Source organism: Oncorhynchus gorbuscha, linkage group LG09 (genome assembly GCF_021184085.1).
Source record: "Oncorhynchus gorbuscha isolate QuinsamMale2020 ecotype Even-year linkage group LG09, OgorEven_v1.0, whole genome shotgun sequence".
Taxonomy (NCBI): domain Eukaryota; kingdom Metazoa; phylum Chordata; class Actinopteri; order Salmoniformes; family Salmonidae; genus Oncorhynchus; species Oncorhynchus gorbuscha.
Window position 1 is genome coordinate 18,077,400 of NC_060181.1, and position 20,358 is coordinate 18,097,757.

The window sequence follows — 20,358 nt, forward strand, 5'->3', positions numbered from 1 at the left end:
TTATCTCTCGACTGTTATTATATCTCTCGACTGTTATTACATCTCTCGACTGTTATTACATCTCGACTGTTATTGCATCTCTAGACTGTTATTGCATCTCGACTGTTATTATTGACATTCATCTCGACTGTTATTGCATCTCTCGACTGTTACATCTTATTACATCTCTCGACTGTTATTGCATCTCTCGACTGTTATTGCATCTCTCGACTGTTATTGCATCTCTCGACTGTTATTGCATCTCTCGACTGTTATTGCATCTCTAGACTGCATCTTACTGTTATTGCATCTCTCGACTGTTATTACATCTCTCGACTGTTATTGCATCTCTCGACTGTTATTATCTCTCGACTGTTATTGCATCTCTCGACTGTTATTGCATCTCTCGACTGTTATTGCATCTCTCGACTGTTATTGCATCATCTCGACTGTTATTGCATCTCTAGACTGTTATATCTCGACTGTTATTATCATCGACTGTTATTGCATCTCTCGACTGTTATTACATCTCGACTCTTATTGCATCTCGACTGTTATTGCATCTCTCCACTGTTATTGCATCTCTCGACTGTTATTGCATCTCTCGACTGTTATTGCATCTCTCCACTGTTATTGCATCTCTCGACTGTTATTGCATCAACTGTTATTGCATCTCTAGACTGTTATTACATCTCTCGACTGTTATTACATCTCTCCACTGTTATTGCATCTCTCGACTGTTATTGCATCTCTCGACTGTTATTGCATCTCTCGACTGTTATTGCATCTCTCGACTGTTATTGCATCTCTCGACTGTTATTGCATCTCTCGACTGTTATTGCATCTCTCGACTGTTATTGCATCTCTCGACTGTTATTGCATCTCTCGACTGTTATTACATCTCGACTGTTATTGCATCTCGACTGTTATTGCATCTCGACTGTTATTGCATCTCTCGACTGTTATTGCATCTCTCGACTGTTATTGCATCTCTAGACTGTTATTGCATCTCTCGACTGTTATTGCATCTCGACTGTTATTGCATCTCAACTGTTATTGCATCTCTAGACTGTTATTATATCTCTCGACTGTTATTGCATCATCGACTGTTATTGCATCTCTCGACTGTTATTGCATCTCTCGACTGTTATTGCATCTCTCGACTGTTATTGCATCTCTCGACTGTTATTGCATCTCGACTGTTATTGCATCTCTAGACTGTTATTATATCTCTCGACTGTTATTACATCGACTGTTATTGCATCTCTCGACTGTTATTACATCGACTGTTATTGCATCTCTCGACTGTTATTATATCTCTCGACTGTTATTATCTCTCGACTGTTATTGCATCTCTAGACTGTTATTATATCTCTAGACTGTTATTACATCTCGACTGTTATTACATCGACTGTTATTGCATCTCTCGACTGTTATTGCATCTCTCGACTGTTATTACATCTCTGTTATTGCACTGTTATTGCATCTCTCGACTGTTATTGCATCTCTCGACTGTTATTGCATCTGTTATTCTCTAGACTGTTATTGCATCTCTCCACTGTTATTGCATCTCTCGACTGTTATTGCATCTCTCGACTGTTATTACATCTCTCGACTGTTATTACATCTCTCCACTGTTATTGACTGTTATTGCATCTCTCGACTGTTATTGCATCTCTCGACTGTTATTGCATCTCTCGACTGTTATTGCATCTCTCGACTGTTATTGCATCTCTCGACTGTTATTGCATCTCGACTGTTATTGCATCTCTCCACTGTTATTGCATCTCTCGACTGTTACTGTTATTACATCTCGACTGTTATTGCATCTCTCGACTGTTATTGCATCTCTCGACTGTTATTGCATCTCTCCACTGTTATTGCATCTCTCCACTGTTATTGCATCTCTCGACTGTTATTGCATCTCTCCACTGTTATTGCATCTCTCGACTGTTATTGCATCTCTCGACTGTTATTGCATCTCTCGACTGTTATTGCATCTCTCGACTGTTATTGCATCTCTCCACTGTTATTGCATCTCTCGACTGTTATTGCATCTCTAGACTGTTATTGCATCTCTCCACTGTTATTGCATCTCTCGACTGTTATTGACTGTTATTCATCTAGACTGTTATTGCATCTCTCGACTGTTATTACATCTCTCCACTGTTATTGCATCTCTCGACTGTTATTGCATCTCTCGACTGTTATTGCATCTCTCGACTGTTATTGCATCTCTCGACTGTTATTCTCTAGACTGTTATTGCATCTCTCGACTGTTATTGCATCTCTAGACTGTTATTGCATCTCTCCACTGTTATTGCATCTCTCCACTGTTATTGCATCTCTCCACTGTTATTGCATCTCTCGACATCTCTCGACTGTTATTGCATCATCTCTCGACTGTTATTGCATCTCTCGACTGTTATTGCATCTCTCGACTGTTATTGCATCTCTCCACTGTTATTGCATCTCTCGACTGTTATTGCATCTCTCCACTGTTATTACATCTCTCGACTGTTATTACATCTCTCCACTGTTATTGCATCTCTCGACTGTTATTGCATCTCTCGACTGTTATTGCATCTCTCGACTGTTATTGCATCTCTCGACTGTTATTGCATCTCTCGACTGTTATTGCATCTCTCGACTGTTATTGCATCTCTCGACTGTTATTGCATCTCTCGACTGTTATTGCATCTCTCGACTGTTATTACATCTCTCGACTGTTATTGCATCTCGACTGTTATTGCATCTCGACTGTTATTGCATCTCTCGACTGTTATTGCATCTCTCGACTGTTATTGCATCTCTCGACTGTTATTGCATCTCTCGACTGTTATTGCATCTCTCGACTGTTATTGCATCTCAACTGTTATTGCATCTCTAGACTGTTATTATATCTCTCGACTGTTATTACATCGACTGTTATTGCATCTCTCGACTGTTATTGCATCTCTCGACTGTTATTGCATCTCTCGACTGTTATTGCATCTCTCGACTGTTATTGCATCTCTCGACTGTTATTGCATCTCTAGACTGTTATTATATCTCTCGACTGTTATTACATCGACTGTTATTGCATCTCTCGACTGTTATTACATCGACTGTTATTGCATCTCTCGACTGTTATTGCATCTCTCGACTGTTATTGCATCTCTCGACTGTTATTGCATCTCTAGACTGTTATTATATCTCTCGACTGTTATTACATCGACTGTTATTGCATCTCTCGACTGTTATTGCATCTCTCGACTGTTATTGCATCTCTCCACTGTTATTGCATCTCTCGACTGTTATTACATCTCGACTGTTATTACATCTCTCGACTGTTATTGCATCTCTCGACTGTTATTGCATCTCTCGACTGTTATTGCATCTCTCGACTGTTATTGCATCTCTCGACTGTTATTGCATCTCTCGACTGTTATTGCATCTCTCGACTGTTATTGCATCTCTCGACTGTTATTGCATCTCGACTGTTATTGCATCTCTAGACTGTTATTATATCTCTCGACTGTTATTACATCGACTGTTATTGCATCTCTCGACTGTTATTATATCTCTCGACTGTTATTATATCTCTCGACTGTTATTATATCTCTCGACTGTTATTATATCTCTCGACTGTTATTACATCTCGACTGTTATTGCATCTCTAGACTGTTATATCTCGACTGTTATTACATCGACTGTTATTGCATCTCTCGACTCTTATTACATCTCTCGACTCTTATTACATCTCGACTGTTATTACATCTCTCCACTGTTATTGCATCTCTCGACTGTTATTGCATCTCTCGACTGTTATTGCATCTCTCGACTGTTATTGCATCTCTAGACTGTTATTACATCTCTCGACTGTTATTACATCTCTCCACTGTTATTGCATCTCTCGACTGTTATTGCATCTCTCCACTGTTATTGCATCTCTCGACTGTTATTGCATCTCTCGACTGTTATTGCATCTCTCGACTGTTATTGCATCTCTCGACTGTTATTGCATCTCGACTGTTATTGCATCTCTCCACTGTTATTGCATCTCTCGACTGTTATTACATCTCGACTGTTATTACATCTCTCGACTGTTATTGCATCTCTCGACTGTTATTGCATCTCTCCACTGTTATTGCATCTCTCCACTGTTATTACATCTCTCGACTGTTATTGCATCTCTCCACTGTTATTGTATCTCTCCACTGTTATTACATCTCTCGACTGTTATTGCATCTCTCGACTGTTATTGCATCTCTCGACTGTTATTGCATCTCTCCACTGTTATTGCATCTCTCGACTGTTATTGCATCTCTAGACTGTTATTGCATCTCTCCACTGTTATTACATCTCTCGACTGTTATTGCATCTCTAGACTGTTATTGCATCTCTCGACTGTTATTACATCTCTCCACTGTTATTGCATCTCTCGACTGTTATTGCATCTCTCGACTGTTATTGCATCTCTCGACTGTTATTGCATCTCTAGACTGTTATTGCATCTCTCGACTGTTATTACATCTCTAGACTGTTATTGCATCTCTCCACTGTTATTGCATCTCTCCACTGTTATTGCATCTCTCCACTGTTATTGCATCTCTCGACTGTTATTGCATCTCTCGACTGTTATTGCATCTCTCGACTGTTATTGCATCTCTCGACTGTTATTGCATCTCTCGACTGTTATTGCATCTCTCCACTGTTATTGCATCTCTCGACTGTTATTGCATCTCTCGACTGTTATTGCATCTCTAGACTGTTATTGCATCTCTCGACTGTTATTGCATCTCTCGACTGTTATTGCATCTCTCCACTGTTATTGCATCTCTCCACAGTTATTGCATCTCTCCACTGTTATTGCATCTCTCCACTGTTATTGCATCTCTCCACTGTTATTGCATCTCTCCACTATTATTGCATCTCTCCACTGTTATTGCATCTCTCGACTGTTATTGCATCTCTCGACTGTTATTGCATCTCTCGACTGTTATTGCATCTCTCGACTGTTATTGCATCTCTCCACTGTTATTGCATCTCTCCACTGTTATTGCATCTCTCCACTGTTATTGCATCTCTCCACTGTTATTGCATCTCTCCACTGTTATTGCATCTCTCCACTGTTATTGCATCTCTCCACTGTTATTGCATCTCTCCACTGTTATTGCATCTCTCCACTGTTATTGCATCTCTCCACTGTTATTGCATCTCTCCACTGTTATTGCATCTCTCCACTGTTATTGCATCTCTCCACTGTTATTGCATCTCTCCACTGTTATTGCATCTCTCCACTGTTATTGCATCTCTCCACTGTTATTGCATCTCTCCACTGTTATTGCATCTCTCGACTGTTATTGCATCTCTCGACTGTTATTGCATCTCTCGACTGTTATTGCATCTCTCCACTGTTATTGCATCTCTCGACTGTTATTGCATCTCTAGACTGTTATTACATCTCACGACTGTTATTACATCTCTTCACTGTTATTACAACTCTTGACTGCTGTTACATTATAATAACTTGTCTGTTATTAGATGGCATAGACCTGAAATGAAAGGAATGGGTGAGTGTTTGTTTAACTCTTTCAACTCACTAAGAGGCCACTTAGGATACTGAGACACCCGTCTCTCCCATTCCCAAAGAAGCACTACACAACAAGCCAAACAACCCTTCAATCCCTCCCCATTAGACATGCTGCTTGGCACACAACATACACATTCCTGTAACCATGACAATCCACATGTCGACGACAAACAAAAAGTAATGTTGGAGATGGTGTGTGTGTGTGTCCTTACAGACTCCTGGGGAAATTCTAACAGTAACACAAAACACACACACACACACACACGGCCAGAGTTCAGTCCAACACTTACGCAACTGAAACACCCACAGGTTCAAATCATCCGTGCTGCGTTCGAAAAAGGGGGCGGATTCCCATTACCCTAGCCAGGTCTCATTAACATTCTGACAAAACCTACCTACCACAATCATCATATCAACACCACCATATAGACAGACGGACGGACGGACGGACGGACAGGAGGGAGAGAGGGGAGGAAAGGTAAGAGGGTGTGATGGATGGAGAGAAAGAGAGAAACTGAGAGTAAAAGGCCCAATTGACACACTTATCAAGACAACGTCCTTGGTCATCCCTACTGCCTCTGATCTGGCAGACTCACTAAACACAAATGCTTAGTTTGTAAATTATGTCTGAGGGTTGGAGTGTGCCCCTGGCTGTCAAAAAATAAATACAAATTATAATAATAATAATAATAATAATAATAATAATGTGTAGCATTTACTTTTAGTTTTTACTTTCACTCAAGTATGACAATTGAGTACTTTTTCCAGCACTGTACTTAAGTACATTTAAAACCAGATACTTTTAGACTTTTACTGGGTGACTCACTTTTACTTGAGTCATTTTATAATAAGGTATCCCCATAGAAATGCATTTGGCTTATTATAGACAGGTTTTGTCAAGCATGAGCCCTCTCGCTTAGCCTTTTCTCTGTGGTAAAACTACTGTATCTCACCAGAGAAAGCATCCGAGCGAGCGAAACAGCGTCCCTCTATCTTACTATAAGTAACCAATGTATCTGATGCTGTATGGACAGAAATAGTATGACATGCCATACTCTTTTGGTCCAGACAGCATCAGATACATGGTCTACACATACGCAGACAGAGGGGCGCTGTTTCGCTCGCTCGGATGATTTATCTGAGATTGATGCGTCTTCCTACGCACGTGTTAGTCAAATAGATTACCAATATTTTATTTGGACTGGCAAGGAGGTACAGTTGGGCAGGCCAGGTCCCCTGAGGCTCACCCATAACGCCGGCACTGTGGGGAACCAGCGTCACGTCTTGCTCTTCATAGTAATCAGAGGGCTGATACAAATACTATGCATGCCAGTCTCTCTTGGCTAAGAGTTGGGGATAGACTGACTGCATAACTTCTTTTTTATAAGAAACATTAATGGTTTGAAAATCCCAAATTGTTTGCATAGTCAACTTACACACGGCCCTGACACACACTTACTCCACCAGACATGCCACCATGGGTCTTTTCACAGTCCCCAAATCCAGAACAAATTCAAGAAAGCGCACAATATTATTTAGAGCCATTATTGCATGGAACTCCGTTCCATCTCATATTGCTCAAATGAACAGAAAATCTTGTTTTTAAAAAACGGATAAAGCATCACCTCACGGCACAAAGCCTTTCCCCCTATTTGACTTAGATAGTTTGTGTATTGGTATTGATAAGTAGGCGACATGTGTGCCTTTTGAAAAATGTATTTTTTTAAATGATGTAGTTCTGTCCTTGAGCTGTTCTTGTCTATTAATGTTCTGTATTGTGTCATGTTTCATGTTTTGTGTGGACCCCAGGATGAGTAGCTGCTGCTTTTGCAACAGCTAATAGGGATCCTAATAAAATGCCCCAAAAATCACGAAGGATCTATCATGGTCCAAACACACCAGCACAGTCGTGAAAAGGCCGTCCAGGACATCTATACAAGGTGGTGTCAGAGGAAGTGTTCAACATTTTCAATGATTCCAGCCACCCAAGTCATAGACTGTTCTCCCTGCTACCGCACGTGAAGCGAGACTAATGCACCGTCTGGGACCAACAGGATCGTGAACAGCTTCTACCCCCAAGCCATAATACTGCTAAATAGTTATTTAAATAGTTAGCCAAAAGCCTTGCAGGTGGCGCAGTGGTCTAGGGCAACTGAGATTCTGGGTTCGCGCCAAGGCTCTGTCGCAGCCGGCCGTGACTTGGAGGTCCGTGGGGCGACGCACAATTGGCCTAGCGTCGTCCGGGTTAGCGAGGGTTTGGCCGGTAGGGATATCCTTGTCTCATCGCGCACCATCGACTCCTGTGGCGGGCGCAGTGCACGCTAACCAAGGTCGCCAGGTGCACAGTGTTTCCTCCGAAACATTGGTGCGGCTGGCTTCCGGGTTAGATGCGCGCTGTGTTAAGAAGTAGTGCGGCTTGGTTGGGTTGTGTTTCGGAGGACGCATGACTTTCGACCTTCATCTCTCCCGAGCCTGTATGGGAGTTGTAGCGATGAGACAAGATAGGAACTACTAATAATTGGATACTACGAAAAAGGGGGTAAAATTAAAAATAAATAAATAATAATAGTTAACCAAATAGCTACCTGGACTGTCTGCAGTGACCCTTTTGCACTAACTTTGACTCATCACATACGCTTCTACTAGTGTTTACTATCTGTCACTTTATTCCTAAACTCAGCAGAAAAAGGAAGGTCCTGCGTTTATTTTTTAGAAAACTTAACATGTGTAAATATTTGTATGAACATAACAAGATTCAACAACTGAGACATGGACTGAACAAGTTCCACAGACATGTGACTAATAGAAATTGAATAATGTGTCCCTGAACAAAGGGGGGTGGGATCAAAATCAAAAGTAACAGTCAGTATCTGGTGTGGCCACCAGCTGCATTAAGTACTGTAGTGCATGTCCTCCTCATGGACTGCACCAGATTTGCCAGTTCTTGCTGTGAGATGTTACTCCACTATGTTACCCCACTCTTCCACCAAGGCACCTGCAAGTTCCCGGACATTTCTGGGGGGAATGGCCCTAGCCCTCACCCTCCGATCCAACAGGTCCCAGACGTGCTCAAAGGAATTGAGATCCGGGCACTTCGCTGGCCATGGTAGAACACTGACATTCCTGTCTTGCAGGAAATCACGCACAGAACGAGCAGTATGGCTGGTGGCATTGTCATGCTGGAGGGTCATGTCAGGATGAGCCTGCAGGAAGGGTACCACATGAGGGAGGAGAATGTCTTCCCTGTAACACACCGTGTTGAGATTGCCTGCAATGACAAGTTCAGTCTGATGATGCTGTGACACACCGCCCCAGATCATGACAAGCCCTCCACCTCCAAATCGATCCCTCTCCAGAGTACAGGCCTCGCTGTAACACTCATTCCTTCGACGATAAACGCGAATCCAACCATTACCCCTGGTGAGACAAAACCGCGACTCGCCAGAGAAGAGCACTCTTTGGAATTGTGCGTTCCTGGTGTAACTCGGGCAGTTGTTGTTGACATCCTGTACCTGTCCCGCAGGTGTGATGTTCGGATGTACCGATCCTGTGCAGGTATTGTTACACGTGGTCTGTCACTGCGAGGACGATCAACTGTCCGTCCTGTCTCCCTGTAGCGCTGTCTTAGGCATCTCACAGTACGGACATTCCAATTTATTGCCTTGGCCACATCTGTAGTCTTCATGCCTCCTTGCAGCATCTCTAAGGCACGTTCACGCAGATGAGCAGGGACTCTGGGCATCTTTCTTTTGGTGTTTTCCAGAGTCAGTAGAAAGGCCTCTTTAGTGTCCTAAGTTTTCAAAACCGTGACCTTAATTGCCTACCGTCTGTAAGCTGTTAGTGTCTCACAGGTGCATGTTCATTAATTATTTAAGGTTCATTGAACAAGCATGGGAAACAGTGTTTAAACCCTTTACAATGAAGTTATTTGGATTTTTACGAAATATCTTTGAAAGACAGGGTCCTGAAAAAGGGACGTTTCTTTTTGTGCTGAGTTTAATTATATGTACAGTACATATCTACCTCAATTACCTCGTACTCCTACACATCGACTCTAAGTTATTGTTACTCATTGTGTATCTATTGTTACTTTTATTATTACATGTTTTACTTTTATATTATTTCTCTATTTTCTCTATGCATTGTTGGGAAGGGCCCGTAAGTAGGCATTTCACTGTTACACCTGTTGTTTACCAAGCATGTGACGAAACACATTTGATTTGATTTGAGAAGAAAATTTCGATTTTTAAACCAGGTGATACAGAGAATCCTATCTACACTGTTTGGCTGTCTATCTCTGAAACTTGTCATGAGGTAGGTTTCCATCCAATTGGCGAAAGATTTTCATACGAATATAAAAGAATAAAAACAATATGCACATTTTCCATCAAATTGACTTGTTGCCGATAAAAGGCTGTGCGTGATGAAGTAATGCACATTAAAATACTTTTTGTATTAAAATTCCCATGTACCGGGTTTCCATCTCATTTTTAACTATACTGATGGTTGTCTCACAAAAACTGTTGCATTATACAGTGAGTGTGCCCACTCTGGTATTGTGGGCACCACAACAGCTCTATCTGTGCGATTGGCTAGAGTGCACGTGTAGCCTACATGATGAGATTATTATTATGGACAAAAATAGCGAGATTATTTATAATTGTCAAACGACAGCAAAGCATCAATCACCATGTCACCAGAATAAGACCCTTGATATGTATTGAAAGGAGCATCAAGCTCATCACCTTGCACTTTCACCACCCTGTAAAGTTCATCATAACTTATTTCATCTGTAGCCTAATAAACTGCATGCTTTCCTGACGAGTCATAGTGAGAGGACCACACGTCATCGCATGACTCCAAGTTTACTTAGAAACGATGGTTATTATATCAATATTTGTGCATAAAAGCGTTTACACTGACATTTCTCACATAATACATTTTACAGCCACAAAAAGATTCCACCTTGTCTAGCGTGACCTAGACAGAGTTCTAAGAAAAGCTTGGTGCAGAAACAACAGAGTAAAGCTCACCTCAGGTTGTGTGGAAAAATGTCAAAGCATTGTGTACTACTAACTAACTATGGTGATGGTAGTGATAGACACTACTCACTTCAGTGAAACCATGGAACAGGCTGAGCGGGAGGAGGGGCTTCAGCGCCATGGATTGGTGGACTCCTCCCACAGGAGGCCCAAAGTCCAATGAAGGCAGGGTAGCGGTCTGACAGACGTTACCTAGGAGACAGTCATCACGTCAATTCTAAACAGATTAATACAGTTAAGAGGGTGAGGGCGAGGAGCTAATCACACTCACTCACGCACACACATACTGGCCCACAGACACACACAGAGTTTGGTTCAATAAGGTCATTAGTGCATCCTCTGTGATTAGCTCTGTTTGTGTGGGTGAGTTCCTGATTATGGAGAGTTTGTTTTGTTTTGGGATTTCCACTGAGCCTGATTACAGTTTGATAATCATAACAATCACAGCCCCACCCATGTACACCCTGCTGCACAAACATTTGGCCTGATTACCTTAAGTGTGTGTGTGTGTGTGTGTGTGTGTGTGTGTGTGTGTGTGTGTGTGTGTGTGTGTGTGTGTGTGTGTGTGTGTGTGTGTGTGTGTGTGTGTGTGTGTGTGTGTGTGTGTGTGTGTGTGTGTGTGTGTGTGTGTGTGTGTGTGTGTGTGTGTGTGTGTGTGTGTGTGTGTGTGTGTGTGTGTGTGTGTGTGTGTGTGTGTGTGTGTGTGAGCGAGAGAGAAAGAGAAAGAGAAAGAGAAAGAGAAAGAGAGTGAAGACTAAAGAGGACTAGCAAGAACAAGAGCTAATAAGATAAAGATGAGTGTTAGAGCACAAGCTGAATGTGTGTTTTCTCTCTGTCTGTCCCTACCTCGCTCTCTCCGTCCTCTCATCTTCTCTTGATCTCTCTGTCTGTCACTACCTCGCTCTCTCCGTCCTCTCATCTTCTCTTGATCTCTCTGTCTGTCACTACCTCGCTCCCTCCGTCCTCTCATCTTCTCTTGATCTCTCTGTCTGTCCCTACCTCGCTCTCTCCGTCCTCTCATCTTCTCTTGATCTCTCTGTCTGTCCCTACCTCGCTCCCTCCGTCCTCTCATCTTCTCTTGATCTCTCTGTCTGTCCCTACCTCGCTCCCTCATCTTCTCTTGATGTCTCTGTCTGTCCCTACCTCGCTCCCTCCGTCCTCTCATCTTCTCTTGATGTCTGTCTGTCCCTACCTCGCTCCTTCCGTCCTCTCATCTTCTCTTGATCTCTCTGTCTGTCGCTACCTCGCTCCCTCCCTCCTCTGTCTGTCTGTCTGTCTGTCTGTCTGTCTGTCTGTCTGTCTGTCTGTCTGTGTCTGTCTGTCTGTCTGTCTGTCTGTCTGTCTGTCTGTCTGTCTGTCTGTCTGTCTGTCTGTCTGTCTGTCTGTCTGTCTGTCTGTCTGTCTGTCTGTCTGTCTGTCTGTCTGTCTGTCTGTCTGTCTGTCTGTCTGTCTGTCTGTCTGTCAATTAAATTAAATTCAAGGGACTTTATTAGCATGTGAAACATATATTACCATTGCCAAAGCAAGTGAAGTAGATAATATACAAAAGTTAAATAAACAATAAAAATTAACTGTAAACATTACACTCATAGTTCAAAAAGAATAATGACATTACAAATGTAATATTATGTATACAGTGTTCTAACGATGTGCAAATGGTTAAAGTACAAAAGGGAAAATAAATAAACATAAATATGGGTTGTATTTACAATGGTGTTTGTTCTTCACTGGTTGCCTTTTTCTTGTGGCAAGAGGTCACAAATATTGCTGCTGTGATGGCACACTTTGGTATTTTACCAGTCAAAACCAGTGCACTATGTATGGAACAGGGGTCGATTTGGGAAGCAGACTGAGAAGGTTTATTATGTAGCACCAGGCATGACAGCATGGAGCAAAGTCACACTTTATCATCAAATAGAGTTGGAGGCAGAAGCCCTGAGTTGAGTAAACAAGAGCAACATGATATTTCTGTACTTAGTGCATTCTGAAAATATTCAGACCCATTGTCATTATGGGGTATTGTGTGTAGTTTGATGAGGAAAAACATGTTTTAATTCCATTTTAGAATAAGGCTGTAACGTAATAAAAGGTGGAGAAGTCAAGGGGTCCGCATACTTTCCGAATGCACTGTATGTATGTCGTTTTGGGAGCCCCTGCTCTATGCTTATGCGCGAGTGAAGTGAGTTCGGAAAACATCATTTATTCTATGAATTTTAGGGGGATTTTACACCGAAATTATTGTGAGGTTTTTCCGAAATATGGTGTTAACGATCTATCCGCACTCGGGAACGCACTAAACAACGCGCCGTGGTACACTCAAAAAGGGTGGTCTCGGTCCGATTCAATTCGTACTGTGGTGCCGTTCGCTCACGGTGAGAACAGAACGCAGTCCGTAGCGAACACAGGAAAATAACCAGTCACGCATTATTATTGGTTGTTTGACTGCGCTCATTGGTTGTTTTTGATAGCATTTGATTAAATGCACACAGCATCATCATTTGAGATCTCAGAAATATGTGAGTAGTAGCAGCGCATTTATGAGCGCATCCGATTCGGATTCGTGGGAGAAGGGGGCTATATATAGGCTGTTTTTTTTTAATTTCACCTTTATTTAACCAGGTAGGCTAGTTGAGAACAAGTTCTCATTTGCAACTGCGACCTGGCCAAGATAAAGCATAGCAGTGTGAACAGACAACAGAGTTACACATGGAGTAAACAATTAACAAGTCAATAACACAGTAGGAAAAAAAAGAAAAAGGGGAGTCTATATACATTGTGTGCAAAAGGCATGAGGAGGTAGGCGAATAATTACAATTTTGCAGATTAACATTGGAGTGATAAATGATCAGATGGTCATGTACAGGTAGAGATATTGGTGTGCAAAAGAGCAGAAAAGTAAATAAATAAAAACAGTATGGGGATGAGGTAGGTAAAAATGGGTGGGCTATTTACCGATAGACTATGTACAGCTGCAGCGATCGGTTAGCTGCTCAGATAGCAGATGTTTGAAGTTGGTGAGGGAGATAAAAGTCTCCAACTTCAGCGATTTTTGCAATTCGTTCCAGTCACAGGCAGCAGAGAACTGGAACGAAAGGCAGCCAAATGAGGTGTTGGCTTTAGGGATGATCAGTGAGATACACCTGCTGGAGCGCGTGCTACGGATGGGTGTTGCCATCGTGACCAGTGAACTGAGATAAGGCGGAGCTTTACCTAGCATGGACTTGTAGATGACCTGGAGCCAGTGGGTCTGGCGGCGAATGTGTTGCGAGGGCCAGCCGACTAGAGCATACAAGTCGCAGTGGTGGGTGGTATAAGGTGCTTTAGTGAAAAAACGGATGGCACTGTGATAAACTGCATCCAGTTTGCTGAGTAGAGTGTTGGAAGCAATTTTGTAGATGACATTGCCGAAGTCGAGGATCGGTAGGATAGTCAGTTTTACTAGGGTAAGTTTGGCGGCGTGAGTGAAGGAGGCTTTGTTGCGGAATAGAAAGCCAACTCTTGATTTGATTTTCGATTGGAGATGTTTGATATGAGTCTGGAAGGAGAGTTTACAGTCTAGCCAGACACCTAGGTACTTATAGATGTCCACATATTAAAGGTTGGAACCATCCAGGGTGGTGATGCTGGTCAGGCGTGCGGGTGCAGGCAGTGAACGGTTGAAAAGCATGCATTTGGTTTTACTAGCGTTTAAGAGCAGTTGGAGGCCACGGAAGGAGTGTTGTATGACATTGAAGCTCGTTTGGAGGTTAGATAGCACAGTGTCCAAGGACGGGCCGGAAGTATATAGAATGGTGTCGTCTGTGTAGAGGTGGATCAGGGAATCGCCCGCAGCAAGAGCAACATCATCGATATATACAGAAAAAAAGAGTCGGCCCGAGGATTGAACCCTGTGGCACCCCCATAGAGACTGCCAGAGGACCGGACAGCATGCCCTCCGATTTGACACACTGAACTCTGTCTGCAAAGAAGTTGGTGAACCAGGCAAGGCAGTCATCCGAAAAACCGAGGCTACTGAGTCTGCCGATAAGAATATGGTGATTGACCGAGTCGAAAGCCTTGGCAAGGTCTATGAAGACGGCTGCACAGTACTGTCTTTTATCGATGGCGGTTATGATATCGTTTAGTACCTTGAGCGTGGCTGAGGTGCACCCGTGACCGGCTCGGAAACCAGATTGCACAGCGGAGAAGGTACGGTGGGATTTGAGATGGTCAGTGACCTGTTTGTTGACTTGGCTTTCGAAGACCTTAGATAGGCAGGGCAGGATGGATATAGGTCTGTAACAGTTTGGGTCCAGGGTGTCTCCCCCTTTGAAGAGGGGGATGACTGCGGCAGCTTTCCAATCCTTGGGGATCTCAGACGATATGAAAGAGAGGTTGAACAGGCTGGTAATAGGGGTTGCGACAATGGCGGCGGATAGTTTCAGAAATAGAGGGTCCAGATTGTCAAGCCCAGCTGATTTGTACAGGTCCAGGTTTTGCAGCTCTTTCAGAACATCTGCTATCTGGATTTGGGTAAAGGAGAACCTGGAGAGGCTTGGGCGAGTAGCTGCGGGGGGGGGCGGAGCTGTTGGCCGAGGTTGGAGTAGCCAGGCGGATGGCATGGCCAGCCGTTGAGAAATGCTTGTTGAAGTTTTCGATAATCATGGATTTATCGGTGGTGACCGTGTTCCCTAGCCTCAGTGCAGTGGGCAGCTGGGAGGAGGTGCTCTTGTTCTCCATGGACTTCACAGTGTCCCAGAACTTTTTGGAGTTGGAGCTACAGGATGCAAACTTCTGCCTGAAGAAGCTGGCCTTAGCTTTCCTGACTGACTGCGTGTATTGGTTCCTGACTTCCCTGAACACTTGCATATCGCGGGGACTATTCGATGCTATTGCAGTCCGCCACAGGATGTTTTTGTGCTGGTCGAGGGCAGTCAGGTCTGGAGTGAACCAAGGGCTATATCTGTTCTTAGTTCTGCTACTCACGTAGCAGATTGAGATATTGCGCTGTTGTTGGATGACCAAAGTGAAATCCGATTCGAACTCCTCAAAACTATGTGTGAAATAGTTCACATAGAAACTTTGTGTACAACTCATAATCAAATAGTCTTCCCCAAAATAACATGGTCGCTGTGGTAGAACGTTTATTTTGATTGGCGATTTTGTGCATTGATCAAAATCCCATCAAGTAGCCTGATTTCAAATTACATGTAAACAGGATTTTTTGGGAATCGTTATTTTTGCACATCATAAACGATAAAAAAATTGACAATTATATTAATCTGACTATTCCGTATTACTGTGTGCATGCTACTCAATGCCAGCCGTTTTCCTATTGGTCAGTCACTCTGACCGTTGTGTAACAGCTGCCGCATTACACTAATAATGGCTAAACATTCTGACACTACCAGAACTTTTGTCGGAGCCTACAATCTCACGTAGTGGTACTTAATCGGCAGACCTAGACCCTGTCACACTGAACGGTCCAAGACGTTCGATAATCCTTTGCGACCTAAGAATTTTCCCACGACGTGGAAATCAATCTTGTCTGGGGATACAATCGGGGCATAAAACGGCTAAAATCGTACAGTCTGCAAAAGCATGTATGTATGTACGTACTAAAGGACGTAGACAGATCCACAGACCCCTCCCGATTTCATCGTTGGGGACAACAAAACAAAAAGGTGGACTCAACTTGCCAGGATGGGCAACAGGCTATTTCTGTGACCCATACGTCTGCATCCTTACAGCAGACATTTACATGGAGCATCTAACTGTGCATTTACTGAGCCTTAAATTGTAATGAACCTAACCCGTTTGAGTAGGCAATGTTTTATTTATTTAGGCTACCTAAAAGCATTCTGGTAATTTCCTACTATACTTGAAGTAAAAATAAGTATCTCCTTACCAAAATACATGCTGGTCTTATCAACAATCAATATTCCTTTTTGCATGCAACTTCACCACCCCCTGGTCAAGTCTTCAATCGATTCTAGCTGAGCATCGTGGTATGATGGGTCCAGAATGAGTCTCCTCTCCACAATAGGCTACCACTCACTGCTGAGGTAGGCTACTCTCCCTCCTCTAAACTCCCTCTCTCTCTCTAACCTTGTTTACACCTTGAGCTAACATGTGGTCCCAATCACTATCGGCTTAAGGTTCGTTTACACATGGAGGTAAAATGTCTCTCTTTCCCATCCACTGTGCTCGCATTGTGACTAGATTTCCTGGTGCCTTCCTCTATACAAATTATTTGACTTTCTTTCAAAATAATATGAATGTATTTATTTTAAGACAATTATTGATGCCATACGCCAATGGTGCAACCTGTCAATGATTTGAGAGGCCGGTATAATAATGATTTAAATGATTTGACCATCCAGTTCTGTTAAAAACTTGATTGATATCCATGTACAATGGGTCACTGATTACCTCTTGAGGCTGGTCTTTTAGTCGTCTACACCTGCCTGAAAATGTGGGCACAATCAGAATGTAAACAAGATCAGGAAAAATGATACATGTTAGAACCAGGTGTAAACATGGCTTCTGTTTCCCTCCCCCTCCGCCTCCCCCTGTCTTGCTCTGAGATGTGTGAAGAATTTTACTTTATTGGAGTGCAGGCTCCATATGCAGGGTGTGTCTGTGTCATCTGTAGTATGCTATTTGAGGTTATTGGTCAAGTCCTCACTGAGCCAGGTGCTCTTGTTAACCTATTGACATGCATGCGTGTGCGTGCACACATAGAAATAGAGAGAGAGAGGGATGGAGGGAGGGAGGGAGGGAGGGAGGGCAGAGAACTGATGTCATCTGATGCGGCATATGGGATACCATGGTCACCATCCAGCCCTAAAAATGGGGAAATCCCTGCCTCCTCACTGTGATTCATTCACTCCACTGTGAGTCTATGGAGGCTGACCAGGCTGTTGTCTTTGGATGAGCCTGTGTGTAAATCCTTTAACATCCTCACTCCATTCCTCCAGTGGCTGGTATTTTTAGATGCTCCCTGTATTCACTGGTTCAGAAGGAAACCACATACAGCATGCAGATACAGTGCATTTGGAAAGTATTCAGGCCCCTTGACTTTTTCCATATTTTGTTACGTTACAGTGTTATTGTAAAATTGCTTAAATAAAAATACTAATTCAAACAGAAATACCTTATTTACATAAGTATTCAGACCCTTTGCTATGAAAGACACACACCTGTCTATATAAGGTCCCACAGTTGACAGTGCATATGAGAGCAAAAACCAAGCCATGAGGTCGAAGGTATTGTCCATAGAGCTCCGAGACAGGATTGTGTTCGAGGTACAGATCTGGGGAAGGGTAACAAAACATTTCTGCCATATTGAAGGTCCCCAAGAACACAGTGGCCTCCATCATTCTTAAATGGAATAAGTTTGGAACCACCAAGACTCTTCCTAGAGCTGGCTGCTCAACCAAACTGAGCAATCGGGGGAGAAGTGCCTTGGTCGGGGATGTGACCGAAAACCTGATGATCACTCTGACAGAGCTCCAGAGTTCCTCTGTGGAGATGGGAGAACCTTCCAGAAGGACAACCATCTCTGTAGTACTCCACCAATCAGGCCTTTATGGTAGAGCGGCCAGACGGAAGCCACTCCTCAGTAAAATGCAGTAAAACCAAGATTGAACTCTTTGGCCTGAATGGCAAGTGTCACTTCTGGAGGAAACCTGGCATCATCCCTACGGTAAAGCATGGTGGTGGCACCATCATGCTGTGGGGACGTTTTTCAGTGGCAGGGACTGGGAGACTAGTCAGGATCGAGGGAAAGATGAACGGAGCAAAGTACAGAGAGATCCTTAATAAAAACATGCTCCAGAGCGCTCAGGACCTCAGACTGGGGTGAAGGTTCACTTTCCAACAGGACAACAACCCTAAGTACACAGCCAAGACACCACAGGAGTGATTTCGGGACAAGTCTCTGAATGTCTTTCAGTGGCCCAGCCAGAGTCCAGACTGGAACCCGATTGAACATCTCCGGAGAGACCTGACAGACCTGAATAGTTAATGTAAATATGATATTTCAGTTGTTTTCTTTTTATAAATGAGCAAAAATGTATAAAAATCTGTTTTTCATTATGATGTATTTTGTGTAGATTGATGAGTGGAAAAAGCAATTTAATCCATTTTAGAACGAGGCTGTAACGTCACAAAATGTAGAAAAAGTCAAGTGGTCTGAATACTTTCTGAATGCACCGTATGTCCCACACACATAACATCACACTAGGTGCTATCATCATCACCATCATCATCACATGTGCACATGTATAGACTCTTTCTCTCACACCACACACACACACACACACACACACACACACACACACACACACACACACACACACACACACACACACACACACACACACACACACACACACACACACACACACACACACACACACACACACACACACACACACACACACACACACACACACACACTCTTGTAGAACTAAACTTGTGGGGACACATTTCATCCAATTCAAAATCCTATTTTCCCTCACCCCTAAACCTAACCCTACCACCTAACCCTAAAATGATCCCTAGCTCCTAACCCTAATTCTAACCCTAACACTAATTCTAACCTTAACCCTAAAGCCCCTAGAAATAACATTTCACCTTGTGGGGACAAAGCAAAATGTACTCTCGTGGTAATAAACCACAAGTATAGTAAAAGATGTCCACACACACACACGCACAAGCACGCTGGCTCTTAAATACACTATTCTCATCAGAAAGTGTTCATACCCCTTGACTTATTCCACAGTTTGTTGTGGTATACAGCCTGAATTAATTAAAAATGGATTAAATAGATTTTCTCTCACCCATCTACACATAATACCCGATAATGACAAAGTGAAAACATGTTTTTAGAAATGTTTGCAAATTTATTGAAAATAAAATACAGGAATATCTCATTTACATAAGTATTCACACCCTTGAGTCAATATTTTGGAGAAGCACCACTCACGATTACAGCTGTGAATCTTTCTGGGTAAGTTTCTAAAATAGAAGTCAGTTCTATTTCTGACGCAGATCGCGCAGCAAGTCCTGCCTCTCTCATCTCCTCATTGATTTGTAGAAGCAGGTACCCACATGCCATCTCCTCATTGGTTATACCCACGTGGGTGACTGAAAGATGAAAGAGGTCGGTAGTGGTAATGCACCTAATTTATGAAAGTTGCCAATCGCAATATAAAGAAAACGTTTGACCTCTGTCATTGCCAACAAAGGGTATATAACAAAGTATTGAGATAAACTTTTGTTATTGACCAAATACTTATTTTCCACCATAATTTGCAAATACATTCATAAAAAATCCTACATTTTGTCTGTCATGGTTGAAGTGTACCTATGATGAAAATTACAGACCTCTCTCATCTTTTTAAGTGGGAAAACTTGCACAATTGGTGGCTGACTAAATCCGGTTTCGGTTCGGTGTAAGAGCTTCCACACCTGATGTGTAACTTTTGCCCATTCTTTTTACAATTCGTCAAGTTCTGTCAAATTCATTGTTGATCATTGCTGGACAACCATTTTCAGGTCTTGCCATATAGGTTTTCAAGTAGATTTAGGTTAATGCTGTAACTCGGCCACTCAGGAACATCTCCCAGTCTCTGGTGGAAAGTAGACTGAACCAGGTTTTCCACTAGATGTTTGCCTGTGCTTAGCTCCATTCCATTTATTTTTTATCCTGTAAAACTCTCTAGTCCTTAATGATTACAAGCATACCCTTAACATGATGCAGCCACCACTATGTTT

The 20,358-nt window shown here is 42.7% G+C and overlaps 1 protein-coding gene across 3 annotated transcripts in view; it reads right to left on the reverse strand.

Annotated features, from left to right (window-relative positions):
* LOC124043225 (zinc finger protein 385D-like) overlaps nucleotides 1-16,649 on the reverse strand; it is a 93,864-nt gene extending 77,215 nt beyond the window's left edge. For 2 of the 3 annotated variants that reach the window (XR_006840285.1, XM_046361557.1), the window contains exons 1-2: nucleotides 16,484-16,649; nucleotides 10,667-10,788 (exon numbers count right to left, since the gene is read on the reverse strand). Coding sequence is in view for 1 of the 3 variants with exons in the window: in XM_046361557.1 (XP_046217513.1) it covers nucleotides 10,667-10,788; nucleotides 16,484-16,529 (168 nt within the window). In the remaining 2 variants the exon portion in view is untranslated. Of the gene's footprint in view, nucleotides 1-10,587; nucleotides 10,789-16,483 lie in introns of all 3 variants that reach the window. The other variant, XM_046361558.1, reaches the window with a different exon arrangement.
* Between the last annotated feature and the right edge of the window lie 3,709 nt (nucleotides 16,650-20,358).